Source organism: Calidris pugnax, unplaced genomic scaffold, assembly GCF_001431845.1.
Source record: "Calidris pugnax isolate Ruff unplaced genomic scaffold, ASM143184v1 scaffold30, whole genome shotgun sequence".
In the NCBI taxonomy this organism is placed as follows: domain Eukaryota; kingdom Metazoa; phylum Chordata; class Aves; order Charadriiformes; family Scolopacidae; genus Calidris; species Calidris pugnax.
Window position 1 is genome coordinate 4,162,790 of NW_015090776.1, and position 14,430 is coordinate 4,177,219.

The 14,430-nt window shown below is 47.6% G+C and overlaps 1 protein-coding gene across 1 annotated transcript; it reads left to right on the forward strand.

Annotated features, from left to right (window-relative positions):
- Window positions 1–933: 933 nt before the first annotated feature.
- CETP (cholesteryl ester transfer protein, plasma) lies at window positions 934–10,165 on the forward strand. Its single transcript, XM_014947450.1, has 16 exons — window positions 934–1,112; window positions 2,107–2,221; window positions 2,991–3,125; window positions 3,909–3,979; window positions 5,008–5,095; window positions 5,223–5,292; window positions 5,599–5,659; window positions 6,254–6,345; window positions 6,561–6,740; window positions 7,119–7,169; window positions 7,498–7,665; window positions 9,096–9,163; window positions 9,284–9,326; window positions 9,412–9,481; window positions 9,808–9,893; window positions 9,989–10,165. Exons 1-16 carry the CDS (start codon window positions 968–970, stop codon window positions 10,061–10,063), a joined length of 1,518 nt encoding a protein of 505 aa, XP_014802936.1. The 5' UTR covers window positions 934–967; the 3' UTR covers window positions 10,064–10,165.
- Window positions 10,166–14,430: the final 4,265 nt, after the last annotated feature.

Here is a 14,430-nt window from a genome sequence, read left to right on the forward strand (position 1 = left end):
TGGTCTAGTTGGTGGTGTCCCTGCTGACTGTGGGGGGGGTGGGACTAGATGACCTTTGGAGGTCCCTTCTGGCCTGGGCAATTCTATGATCTTACCTTTCCTTCTCTGTCAGTCTGTGCTGCCAAAATAGTTCACAGGAGCCTTGTTGCTGGGGTGATAACCTCACTCTGTCTTGTCCCCCAGCTTGTTTTAGGATGGGTGGACCCCAGCACCACAAGAGGGGTGTGGAGGGGGGTGGTGGCATGCAGGGTGGGTGTGCACAGGGAGTGGATGTGAACTCTAACACTTCCCGAATAGCAGCAGAGGGCAAGGTGTGTGAAACCCTTCACTTAGAGGGCTCTTCCCCCATCAGGAAAGTGGCAAAACAAGGGTGGTCCACAAATCCAACCAACACAATGAGCATTCCGGTCTTGTGGTCCTGGGGACCTTCAGGGATGTGGGTTCACCCTGTTACCTCCCAGCAGTAACAGGAGGGCTCCCCTTCCCAGCAGCGTGCCTCAGTTTCCCCACAACGTGTCTAAAATCAGTGGAGGGAGGAGCAGTTAACAACATGGGTACCTTTTGAACAGGGCTTGGCTGGAAAATTGCTGCAAGAATGGGAAATGTGCAATATTTATGAGCAAAGAGCAAATGAAGAACTGGCTGGGGGCAGTGCGAGGCTTTATCCCCTTCCAATCTCCATCCCCCTCCTGCCTCGATGCATGCATGTCCTGAGTTAAAGCAGTTTTGGCAGGAGAGTTTGCCAAGTCCTGCAGCCCGAGCGCCTGCTGTGGGAGGAAGGCGGCGTGCGACTTGAAGGGTGTTAAGGAAACTATCGGAAGATTAGGAAACGTGTGATGAGTTTTGATAACTGGAGGAAGCAGGTCATGTCCTGCTTCCAATGAGATCTTGCTTGGAGGTATGAAAGCAGCCTTTGCCACAGTCAAGAATCAGTTGATCTCGTCGGTGCTCTCTGCTCTGGCTGAGGATGCTCCGGGCTGGCAGGATGGGGCTGGGGACCTTCGGCATCTTGCTAATGCTCATCCACGCATCAGCAGCCTGTGAGTTTGGGCCCTTTCCTTACAGCATCACAGGGATCGCCTGCAGGATGACCAAGCCGGCGGCGTTGCTGTGTAAGTGTCTGCTATGGGGCTGCCTTTCCCTCTCTCCATCAGAAATTTGTGATAGATCAACCAAGTGAAGGGGTTCCTTGCTTTCCCTGGCTCTTATGAAAACTGTTTATCTACTAAGAAGTATTAATATCTGCCTGGGAGTATGGGTTAAAGCACTGGATAGGCACAACTTCTCAAAGAACCTAGAAAACAGCCCCCAACCCCTCTGCTTAGCCCAAAGTTTTAGCGCTGCTCCTCAGTGGGGGTGTGATGGAAGAATTGGAGCAAATATGTGTTTGATTTCTCACTTTCGCTGCAATCTCATCTCCTGGGGCTGGTGTGCAGAAGGGGAGAAGTGGGGTTCCTCTGCTGCCATGGGTTTATTTGCAAAGATTTTGGGGCTTTGCAGGTAGGGGAAGAATAATTAGTGCTTCTGCAAAGGGTGGGAACAGCTCTGTTCCATCCCCTCCGAGAGTAGTACACACAGAGGATACTGGGCCAGACTAAGAGAGAGTATTTCTGTAAGGAAATAGTCCTGTAAAAGTGTTTGCCCGAGGCTGAGGCTGGAACAAGCTGGATAACGTTAGGAAAATGTGTACAAAGCCTTCAGTCTCAGAAGTTTTCCTTTGGAAATCCAGCAGCTGACTGCAATACAGGCAAGAGGCAGCAGAGCAAAGTCAACAGCTTGCGTGGTGTACAGAAAAGCACAGGTTCAATCTTTCCAAAATCTGCCCTGAAGGTGCAGATGAGGTGTGTGAAAGCTGGGCTTGAGTCCCTGGGAATGGTCCTGCTGGTTACTGTGGAGCCACACACACTGCTGTCCTCAGCTGTTAAAATTAGGGATTTTTTTTTTTTTTTTAAACGTACTCTGAAGCTACTTCTAGGGCTTCCTTAATCGTATAGAAATGCCTTGGCTAAAATTCTTCTGTAGGGCTTTAATCCAGGGTGCGGGCCCGGCTTTGTAGCCAGGAGAGACTTGCAGTTTGGTATCTCTGCCCTTTTCTTCCACCGACAGTGAACCAGGAAACAGCACGGGTCATCCAAGCAGCATTCAGAAACGCCAAATTCCCCAATATCACTGGGGAAAGGTCCATGCGGCTCCTCGGCAAGGTGGCCTATGGGCTGAGCAAGTGAGTATCTCTGTGTCTCTGGGCCGGGGGATGCACAGAGGATGAGGGGAACGGCAACCGGCCACAGAGGGAGCTTTGGTCCAGCGATTCCTGGCGAGAGCACAAGTCTGGACCAGGGCAGGCACATTTTCTGATCGATGCCTTGCAGATAATTTGCACATCGATGTTTAAGGTGCTGATGTATTATTATTTAAGAGCTCTTCCAGCTCGGTGGGCAGGATGCAGAGCACAGTGGGTTCCTGGTGGGTTGGGGAGCTCTGTCCCATCAGGCTGGAGCTTCTGGGGCCCGTCACCGACAGATGGTACCCATGGCTCACGGAGCGGCAGCGGGGACCCGGGGCTGCCGGAGCCACCCTTGTCAGCAGGATGTCACTTGGCAGCGCTTCGTGACAAACAGGGCTGGGTGTCGGTGTGTTACTAACTTTTATTTGGGGACAACAAATGCCACGGTACAAAGGCAGGACGGATTTCCTGTGGTGGCTGCAGCTGGCACGGAGCACGGCAATAAAATGGGCTGTTTCTGCTGCGCCTTGCTCTGTGCTTCCTCTTTAAAGCCTTTCCCCCACCTTGTGTCTGAACACGGCAGGGGGGAGCAGGGCATCCAGGCTCAGCGACAGCACCACAGCCCCTGTGATTTGCAAATGCTGGCCACAAGAGGTGGCACAAGGCCCATAGAGACCCCATGCCCTCGGAAAAAAAACCCCTCCCCCCCGGCCACAGAAAACAGCCCCCGGAGTTGGGGAACAAACTGGGTTTCTGTTGTTTCCAGCATCCAGGTCAATGACTTGTCCATAGAGCAGAGTGAGGTGGAGCTGAAGGAGAATGATGCCATTCACATCACCATTAAAAACGTGACGGCCGTCTTCAAAGGGACCCTGACCTACGGCTATGCGGGAGCCTGGTTGTAAGTAGCCGGGGGCTGGCTGCTGCCCGGCCCCACGGCACAGCCCTGGCCTGAGCCACGACAGGTTTCATACACCAGCAGCGCTGCTCGGCCCCACCACTGCTCTCCTCAGCTTGCTTTCTGCCTTTCTTCCATCACTTCTGCTTTCTTCCATCATTTCTTTCATTCATCACGTCTCTTAACACATCAGCAACAAAACCACTTGCCTTGCTCAGGCCTTTAAACACATTTTTATTTTCTTCTTTATCTTCCTGTACAACTTAGAGTGCTGCTGGTTGTTGTTCTGACTTAGTCCTGTGTTGGTGTTTGTTCTGAAGGGAGTGTCTTTTGAAGGTTTCTAAGCTGTGAACTGAGCTTTGGTAATTCCTATTTATCACACAATACTAGCTGCATTGAGCCTTCAACACCAAAGGAAAATCCATGTCTTTCTCCAAATGAGCACAGGTGGGGTGCTTGGGGGAGTGTCGTTTTGTTTTTTTTTTTTTTATATCTGTACCCTCCACAGGGATACTGGTTCATTCTGGATCTTTATATAGCAGCACTATAAGTAGACACTATAATGGCAGCAAACGATTCTGCCCTCCCCTCGCACAAGGATACAAGATGGCCAAACTGTACAAAGTTGTCCTTTTCCTTCTGCCTCATTGCTCTACGAACTTTAACCGGGGAAAAAGGGGGGTTAATGCTCCTGTTCTCCTGAGTGCTGCTAAGGCGGTGGCGTGCCATCAGGGAGAAGCTGCCCCCAGCACCGGTTCCTAAATGTCCTCTCTTCTGCCGTTACAGCCTGCAGCTCTTCCATTCGGTTGATTTTGAAATCGAGTCTTCCATTGACCTCCAGATAAATATTAAACTGAGTAAGTAACAGCTTACCCCCACAGGGGGTCTGTGTGTGGGTGCTCCCTCCAGAGCAGCAGGATGGCCCGCGGAGGGGACAGCGAGCTTTGGTCAGCTCCCCTCATCTCTGTGGGCATCCGACGGCACCCAGAGGCTGAGGTGGGTCTCTGCTGCCCTGTGCCCACAGGAGACAACGTGGCCCTCAACAACCTTGTAGTTTTAACACACCAAACAGAGGAAAATGGTACAAACCATTTCAGCAAAGTAATGCCAGTTTAATCCAGCAGCAAGTGAAGAAGGGACTGGCCTTCTGGGCTGTCTTTAGGACCGGCTTTTTATCTCCTGCTGTTCAGGATGACTTGGAAAAAAAATGGTGATGTTTCCACAGAAGGAGGCAAACGAGGGCTTTTTTGCAGGAGGTTTGAACATCCTTACAGTGCACTTTTTCAGCTCTCTCCAGACAAGGCCCAAGGTGTGCTCTGGGAAATGAAGCCCTCTTCCTTGGGAAGGTCAATAAATTTAGACAAGAATGGGATAGAGACAAACTACAGTCTTCCCCCTCCCATAAGGGATGAAAGGGATGTGGGTTATCGCGTGTGCCTCAAAATACCTTTTCCTGGTAAGCTCCCAGGGGGAGAAGAGCAGCACAAAGCTTTCAATGCATACTGCATACTGCAATTTTTAAACTTTTCGCAACATGACTGTATTCCTTCCCTGCTCTGGTTTATGGCTTGCACATAGTGCCCAGGTTCTCCTGCGTGATGTTAGGGGACAGCTGAGTCCCTGATGATAAGAGCAGGCAGGTATCCAACTGAAGTGTGAAGAAGGGTGCCTGGTAGACTTGTTTGTCTGGAGCTGTGAGCAGAAACCCTCCATCCAGGCACAAGGTAGTCCCGTCTGCCCCGACTTTGCAGGGTCCTGAGTCTTCTGGAAACATCCCCCAAGAGCTGCTCCTCTGCAGTGGTGCCCTGCTCCAGGTCTGCAAAGTGCACTCGCCCTCCTTGTCTTGGTAGCAAATTAACTATCTTTTTTCTTTCCTCTCACACAGTGTGCCAGAAGGACCAAGTGGCTGCCGATGCCTCGGACTGCTATTTGAGTTTCCACAAACTGACGCTTCGGCTCCAAGGAGACAAGGAGTGAGTCTGTCCCCCTTCAAAATTGGGCTTCGCTTGCCCCACTGCTGGTCCCTGAGCACTTCAGCCCAAGTGTCACCCACCGTGGGGACTGCTGGGTGTCCTTGACCATGCTCCCTGTCTTGCGCAGGCCAGGCTGGCTGAAGCAGCTCTTCACGGATTTCATCTCCTTCACTTTGAAGCTTGTTCTCAAGAGTGAGGTAAGACCAGCCACTGCCCATGGACAGAGGAAGGGTTGGTTTGTACGCTACACGTGCCTCTGCTCACCTGTGCCCACAAGATAATAGCAGTATCATTTTAGGGCTTGGAAAAAATAAGGCAAATAAATAAAATCTACAAAAAAACCCCAGCTTGGATGAGGAGGGAGGTTGTGCTGACACTGGGATCTCTGATGGTGCTGGCCTCTGACTGACAGCCCCCAGATCTCACCCTGCAGCCCAGCTCTGCTCTACAACAAGCAATCCCACCCTCCGCCTCCAGTTTTTTCCCCTCTTTTCCTTTTGTAGGTGTGCAACGAAATCAATTTTCTTGCCCAGGTGCTGGCAAATTTTGTACACGATTTAGCAGGTAAATATCCTTGTTTTGTTTTCTTTTTTAATGTAGCATTTGAGCCCCAGCAGGAGAGCAGCCACACCCTTCAAAAAAGTCCTTCAAAAATTCCTATGGGATCCCAAGCCCTCAGACAGCAGAATAAACCTTAGCAATGTTATGCTTTGAATTTTCTGCATCAGGTTGATTTTTAAGGGTGACTGCACGGGTGGAAAGACACTTTTCAGTTCATAAGGTATTTCTCCTTCATTATTTAATGACCAGAGGTGCAGGACAGCTACAGAAGGCCTGATGATGGCTATTACAGAAGAAAGCACTGGGGCTGAGTTATTACAGCATCTGCATCTGCTAGCTGAAGATTCTCCCATGGTTCCCAGCCCCAAATATCAGGGAAAAGGAGCAGAATGTAGAACTGAGAGCAATTACCCATATTTCCTAGTGGAGAAACTGAGTCAGTGAGCAGCAGCAGGATGGCAGTAGGACTCTCCAGTCCCATCCCTGTGTCCTTTTATAACACCCAGTCTCCTCCTGCACCAAGTCTAAAAGCAACTGTCACAAGCTCTGCTTAAAGTCATACTTCTGGTGTGAGGTTTTTGTATTTGCTTCCTGCAGCAAATTTTGTCCAGGATGAGGATATCAGACTTGATATCTCCCTTGCATCAGTTCCTCTAATAAAAGCAAATTACCTGGAATCACACCACAAGGTACAGTAACACGGGCTGCAGAGACAGAAGGTCTCCCTGGTGCTGATGTCTGCTGAAGGGCTGGGAGGGACGGGTCCCTTGCTGCGGTGCTGCGGCGTGGGCTGATGCCGACCAGCTCACTCTCTGCCCTGAGTCCTGCCAGAAATGCAGGTATTGACATTTTGTCCTCTCTCCCTGGTGCTTGTCTTGGCCCACACGCTTGCTGTCTTTTAAAGGGCCTTGTCCTGTATAAGAACTACTCTGATGTCTTCAGTGACTCTGTCTTCTCCCCGTCGCTGCTGTCCGAGTCCCGAATGCTCTACTTCTGGCTGTCCGAGCACATCCTCAACTCCCTGGCTTCAGCAGCGTTCCTGGACAAGCGCCTGGGACTGACTATCACAGGGGAGAAGCTGAAGGTGACTAGTTCAGGGGTGGTTCCCTCCTTACTTCATATTTCGGGGAAGAGAGTATAAAATTGCCTAAATACTGTTTTTTTTGGTGAGAGCTAATTTCTGTAGAAGACGGGTATCTGTAGTCAGCCAGTACATGTGATCCTGGTCAGAAATTGGTACGTCCTTAGCAAGGGTGTGCTACCAGGTAGTGTTACCTCTTGGAGCAATAGCGTCAGCCGATAGAAAACTTGTCTTCTGAGTTATATGGTGACATGATTTTCTGCGGGAAATGAAAGGGGGTGAGCTCAGCCACGAGCTGAATTGGCCACACACCAGCCTGCGTCGGGGCTAACTATAACCTCTCTCATTCTTCTACAACCTGTTTCTGGTTTGTTTCTGAAGGCACTGTTTGAAACGGAAGACACGGAAGCGCAGCGGAAGGCAGTGCAGACGGTAACTGCATTTTATGTCAGATGAAGAACTTTTCAAATGGATTCTGTTGCATTAAAACATCTCGTGTCCTTTCCTCAACAACTCAAGAGTCTTGGGTGGGCCTGATGGAGAAACCCAGGGAGTGATGGAGAAATGGTTGTGCTTTGCAAGGAGGATTTCTCCACCCTCCATGCTGGCACAGCTTCCCTGAAACCTGGTTATTTGGCTTCTGTGAAGTGGAGGGGGAACTGGGGACTATGAAGGGGATGCAGTTGTGTGGAAAGTTGGTGTGAAATGGGGATGTGGTATGGAAAAAGCCTGACTCTTCTGTTGCTCCTTACGTGACCAGATTTTTCAAGGCACCTCCTATAATGACTCTGTGGCCAAGGTGTGGAGTCTTGCCCATCCCCAAATCTCTGTTCAGCCTGAAGGGACTGTCGTGAAGTCTTTCGTAGGAGTGGAGATCAGCATCTTTCCCCTGGGAGAAGAGCCCCTGACGGTTCTGTACATGGAGAAGGTCAGTTCTTGTTTCTCCTGACTGTGAAGACCTTGGGATAGTCTCTGTGCTGAGTCTGGACCACTCCAGCTTCTCAGGGACAGTATCAGCAGGGAGCCCTTTGGGAAGGGTGGATGACTAAACCATGGGAAGTGGAGCAGGTGTATCAGTTCCTTCTAATGCTCCCCTCTCTTCCCTCATTGTCTGAAGCTGGGAATGATGGTAGTGACCGTGTTGGCTCAAGGACTCCTCACGGGTGGGCAAGGTGGTAAGTGCAGAACTGGAAAGCTCTGATGAGCCCCCATTAACCTGTATCAGACAGTGAAACTCCTTTAGCTGAGGTATTTCAGGAGAGAAATGACAGCACCGTGGGAATGTATTTCTTTTGAAATCTCCTCATTCCCAAATTCTAGGTTTGCCCCCCACATAGAGAACGGTTGTCTCTGAAACGAAGATACAGCTGTGAAGAATGTGAACCTCAAAATATACCCTTTTCCTCTGTGTCTGCATGGAAGTTCCCGATTACACTGTGTTTTACCCCAAACTGCTTTATCCAGAATCTAAGGAGGCAGAAAAAAGAAATGCCAACACCCTTGCTGTTGGGGGCAATGTCACAAGAAAGCAGTGTGTTTGTCCAGCCGTCTAATTATGGGCTGGTAGAAACACTAAACACTGCACAAGAGCAAATCACTGCCTGAGCGTAGACCAGACTATTTTTAAATGGTTAAACTGTCATCTCCTATGGGACTGGAATAGAGAATAATTCCTTCCTGCCCTCTGCAAGTAGCACGTGTTTGCAGGATGTTAAGGGGAAATATGCACGGCTCTTCTTTTGTGCTCCAGGTGGTCCTGGTAGGAGTGCAAAAGCACTGAACTAGAGGTGGTCCCTAAAATAGTAGCTCTTTGGATGGGATCTGCTCCTGGCCTGCCAGACCCCTGCTTGTGACCTGCAACTGGATCACAAAATGCTCCTTTTAAATGAATGTTTACATACAGGGAAAAGCAAGAAAAATGAGCCTAAATGGCCAGAATGCAGAGATTGCTTTCTTTTTAAACTTGGTTATAAATGTGAGACTACTACATGTGGTGGCCCTGGCTACCCTGGGGCTGGCCTCTCTACATCCAGTCTGAAGATCTTTCACGTTGAGATGGCTGGTAGTTGGTAAGCAACACCTTATGTAACCATTTCCTTCCTCAAGCACGATTTGGTTCACAAAGTGGCAAAACCATCAGTCCTGTGGATGAGCCAGTCTGGAGCCCCACAGGCTGAGGCTGTAGGCATCAGGGAGAAGTTTGCTGCATGCAAATGGAGAAGAAAAATCCTTCTCTAGTAATATCTGGAGGTAAAGTTCAACTCTGGGTCATAGAAATAAAGTAGAATTTCCAAATGCAGCTCCCTGCTATAAGGCAAGATGAGCTACATCTCAGCTCTGCTGCTCATCTCCCTGCAGGAAATCACGGTTACCATCCAAGCTGCCTATGCAGAAAAGAAACTCATTCTCTACCCTTTGGACTCCAGGTGGGTACTGTAGACTCTTGTGGGTCTCATTGCCTCTTTTAGCCCATGTCTGAGAGCAGCACAGAAAGAGGATCTCTGTAGCTCTTACTGACCTTTTCCCCCCCTTTTCCTTCCCTCCAGGATAGAGTTTAAAGTCTTTAAATGCACAGCTGATCCAAGTGAGGTAAGTCCTAAGCAGGTATTCTCTAGGCCATTTACTGCTAAACGATGTCTTTAAAACTCTTTTGTACGAATTTTCTGGCTTTCAGAATGACCCGTCCATAAGAAACTTCCTGCAGACAATGATCTCAGCTGTCGGGATCCCAGAGGTGATTTCAAGTGAGTTTTCCTTTTGGGGAAGTGCCAATGTACTCCATAAGGTGTCCAACATCAGAGCTCCTAAACACTGAAAAAATACATCAATAACCCTGACAGCTGGGGAGGGGGAAACCATGTTACTGATGTGAATTTCTGCTGGATTCACTTGGGGAACAGGGAACCCTTTGTAAATGGCTGGGACAAAGGAAAAGTGAGTTTTCCTTCAGGCCAAAGGTTGCGGGGCGTTGGGGCACAAATTAGCTTTTGGCAACAGGCACACAAGGGTGCAGTAAGCAGCAAGGCAGGATGGCCGTACCCGTAACAGGGTGGGTTTACTGATTCCACAGGAATCGAACCAGCTTTGACTTCACTGATGAACAGCAAAGGGCTTCATCTATTTGAGATCAGAAATCCTGAGATCATCACAAGAAAGGTAAGCAGAGTTCAGAAATACCTGACTCCCAAAGCCCTTCTTGGGAATGTGGCACAAACTAATATAATACTTTTTTTTTTTCCCTCCCTTTTTAGGGATATGTAATTGTACAACTTGACTTTAGCTTCCCGAATCATTTGCTTCTTGATTTTCTTGAGAAAAGATTATAGAGCTGATCTCTTCATAAAGGAGCATAGAAGCTTGTCTACAAACAGAAAGATTGTGTGTGAACCAATTAAAAGACAAGCTGATTTAAATCAGCTTTGGTTGAATTTTCTTTCCTTTTCCTAAGAAATGCTCTGGTTTCTGTGCAATTGTATTTCCATGGAGTACTTTGTACTTCCTCTGCAAAGGTCTTGAAGTCTGCACCTCTATGCATGCTGCTTTTTCAGGATCTTTAAAGGACTTGTGTGCTTAGGAGTAAGGGTTGGACCCTCGAACAGACTCTGGGTTATCGCTGACGGTTGGCTGCAAGAATGGGCTTTGACCACTTTTTGGCATCTCTGCTGTTCTGTTTTGGAAATGAAGCACCTTTTGTGCTGATCCTGGGTTTCGTTTCTACCATGACACAAGAGGCTCCTGGTTTTGACAGCCTTCAGCAGCTCGCATGACATTACCAAAATCCAAGTAAGCTCGGAACCAGTTATTGCTAAAAGACCTGGCTATGGCAGAAAAAGTAAATGGGATGTTAATTTACAGTGCGGTACCATAACACAGAGATCTCGTGCCCTGGGTACTTTCTTTCCAGAGCCTGTAGAGTCTGTGTAGAGCTCTAGGCAAATTATTATGCCTAGAGCTAATTATTAGTTGAAACAACCTTGAGAGAAGCAATAAAAATGATAAGGAAGCCAAAGAGATTATATGACACAGTGCAAGTGTCTAGTCAGACAGCAGGTTCCTATTCCTTCCTACTACAGTGCAATAATTTATCTGAAGTGGCTTAGTTATTTTCCTCTATGAATTCATGCTTCTCTTTTTAATAACTTGTCCTTTCACTTGGAAGCGATCTCAGGCACCAAGCCTAAAACTGCAATGGGGATCACAGTAACAAAGGCAGAGGATGACATTCTCCTCCCTCACAAAGCAGTATTAAAGTCGGGGCTTCCACAAAGAGCCCTGCAAGGCTGGTAGCAGCATGGCCTCTGTTTCTTGGGCTCTCTGGCCATGGTGGTTGCTCCGTCCCATGGATGTCCTCCCTGGGGAATGAGCCAGGACTCTCTGACCTGCTCCTCTCCCACACTCATCACCACTGAGCTGCCCCAGCACCTCCTTGCTCCTCACAACAGCTTAACATCTCTCCAGTGGCCATGGTGTCACAGCTGGTGGAGGAGAAAGCTGGGGCACTCTGAGTAAGCTCACTTGACAGGTTGCTCTATGGTGTTGCTCCATGGCAGCCAAGGTTTATCTTACTGGTCCTCAACCAGCAGTGTCCAAGACATCACAGCCAGAGCCAAGTGGCACGAAACCCATGACACCATGGTGTGGCCAACACTGGCCTTGACGAAGCCCCTGGTGTAGTGGCAACTTTCCTTTTCCTTCCCATCCTGTTCCCATCACTGCCTCCGCCAGTCTTCCCAGCACCGGCACAGAGCTTGTCTCTGCTCCCTGCCGCTCTGCAGCCACCAGTGCTGAGGTGACACTTTCCCTCTCGCATGGCAATGCCTGCTGAAGACCATGGGAACTGGCTTCTGCCAAGCCACAGCCCTCTAGTCCTCCTGTACGACATCCTGCTAGAATGAGTATTAATAAAAAAAGAAATGGCAGAAAAAAGGCATTTGGTGGTGTCTTGTCCTGCTGGGGGGGAAGGTGTACTCCACCAGTACTCAAGGAGGCCTCACCTCGAGTACTGTGTTCAGTTTTGGGCCCCTCACTACAGGAAAGACATTGAAGTGCTGGAGCGTGTCCAGAGGAGAGGCACCAAGCTGGTGAGGGGTCTGGAGAACAAGTCCTATGAGGAGAGGCTGAGGGCATGTTTAGTCTGGAGAAGAGGAGGCTGAGGGGAGACCTCATTGCCCTCTACGACTACCTGAAAGGAGGGTGTCAAGAGGCAGGGGTTGGCCTCTTCTCCCAAGGGAATAATGACAGGACCAGAGGAAATGGTCTGAAGTTGCAGCAGGGGAGGTTTAGATTAGATCTTAGGAAGAATTACTTTACTGAGAGAGTGGTCAGGCACTGGAACAGCCTGCCCAGGGAGGTGGTGGAGTCACCATCCCTGGAGGTATTTAAGAAACATGTAGACATGGCTCTTCAGGGAATTGATGCCGTGAAAGATGAAATCAGGACTCAATAGCCGGGATGATTATTAAGCAGGTATTCTTTATTGCAGCGCTGGACGCACAGGGGATCGCTCCTCCAAATGTGCGTGCCAGACGGAGTTGGTTTGACAACATATATGCATACATATTCATGTAAGGTGTTTTAACATATTCATTAGTTTCCAGTAATTCATTACCATATGCTACCTCCTTCTTGGAGTTCTCCATTTGTCAGAGATAAGATAACATTGTGCTGGCCTCACGACTGTTGCCTACGTGCCAGCCCTCCTGTCTTGTTACTTATCGTAGCTCTGCAGGGGCTGCAGGCCCCTCTTTGTGGTCAGTCAGGCTACATTTGCTAAGTCATACTTAGGTAAGCAAACCTTCAAGCTATTCCTGGCCTTATTCTTTAATTCAGTATGCTCTAGTGCCTGAGATTGTTGGGTTGTGGGTGGGTGTGATGTGGTGGGGTTGTGGGGTTTAGTTGGTAGGTGGTGGTTTTGGGTTTGTTGTGGGTTTTGTTTGTTTTTTAATATGGTTGGACTCGATGATCTCGGAGGTCCCTTCCAACTGTGAGAAACACCGACTCACATCTTAGAATTTAAAGAGGACAAAGTCACCGAAGCAAAGGTTAAAAAAATAATTTATTAATACGAAACAGCGCTGAATTGGGTGCACCAAAAATAGATGCACGATGATCTTTTATCTTTCAGGTATTTTATACCTTTATCCCGGCCGCCTGAGTTTCTGTCTCTCTTCTCATTGGCTGAGAAGTTGGAGCTCACATTCTTCCCGACCGCTTGACCTATTACAGGTTTATTTTGCACTTTTTCCCATATAAGGCACACACACACACCTATTCTATGAAATCATTATCCTAAACACGCCTTTGATTAGTTGATTATGCTACACGTTATTTCACAGTCTTTGTTACCATCTACTTGGCAGATTTACCAGACTGGTTTCTTTGGCCTTATTGATACTCCCCTACCCTTTGGGTGTTTGTGTTGAAGGCCATGTTCCAGTTTGTTTCTCTTTACCTAGATAACGCTTTGCAAACAAAGATCCCTTGAGAGACCAAGGGCATTTCCGGGGATTAATTGGATACAATTTATTAGACTCTACTATTACTAAGGCTTCTTTGTTAGTACTATCACACTAACAATGATACATCAATTAGCTGAAGCAAAACTTAGCTTATTTCCCACAATCCACCCCCTTTTTATTTATTACATTTTTGCTGAAGCTAATAATTTCATTTCCATTTATTTAGTAATAACTGCAATCTCTCACTTTGTTCTTTTTTTATTCGGTAGTCTCTTTTTCGTAGGACTATACTCTTTTCGTGATACAATACTTTAACTTGGGGCCTCCACACTTGGTAGGCTAGCTACTTGCATTCCTTCTACTACACTGGAGACTAACCTCACTACACTTTGTTCTTTTTTTATTCGGTAGTCTCTTTTTCGTAGGACTATACTCTTTTCGTGATACAATACTTTAACTTGGGGCCTCCACACTTGGTAGGCTAGCTACTTGCATTCCTTCTACTACACTGGAGACTAACCTCACTACACACAGAATAAAACAAGGGATGAACAGCAGTCCAGCGGTAGCACATATCAAAACAAAGTCTATTATTTTTTTTTTTTACCAAGATGTTCCAAAGACGCCACTCCACTAGTTGATATCTATCAGGGACTGCCACTTCTGCACCGGAACATGTGCTAGCTTTTTGATATTTGCTGTTATCTGTCTCACAGCTTGTCCATTATCATCAATTTTAAGACAACACTTTGATGTATTATATTTACCGCATATTTTACCTTTTTCTGTCAATAGGTAATCTAATGCCAACCTATTTTGATATATTGCCGTTCGCATTTGTGTTTGTAGTAATTACTTTGAGAATGGCTTGTAGTCTAACTATTCTATTTAGTACTAAAATTTTGTGAAATATTTTTTAGTCTCATTCGGATTTTGTCAAGCTCATTGATAAACTCTTATTACATGATTTTGCTAGTGGTGTTGTCCCTCTGGCAAGTCAAGAACAAAGAATCTTTAAATTCTCCTTTTTGCTAATTTCTTTACTTGTTGCCTTGCATCCCGCATGCTAAGGTTTGTAGAAGGAATATTTTACTTAAATACTATCTTTAAGTTTCATGTGCATTTGATTCCATTTTCCTTGGTACTTTTGACAATTATAAGGGGGTATACAGTGAACTGTAACAATCCATTCCTGGTGACAAAAATAGTTCTCCTTCCCTGGGTACAATATTTTC

Bases quoted from the DNA above. Each gene is read 5' to 3' on its own strand.
- CETP (XM_014947450.1), top strand. From the start codon at position 968: ATGCTCCGGGCTGGCAGGATGGGGCTGGGGACCTTCGGCATCTTGCTA. The intron at 1,113-2,106 runs GTAAGTGTCTGC...TTCCACCGACAG, and splicing joins CAAGCCGGCGGCGTTGCTGT to TGAACCAGGAAACAGCACGG. The intron at 9,327-9,411 runs GTAAGTCCTAAG...TCTGGCTTTCAG, and splicing joins GCACAGCTGATCCAAGTGAG to AATGACCCGTCCATAAGAAA.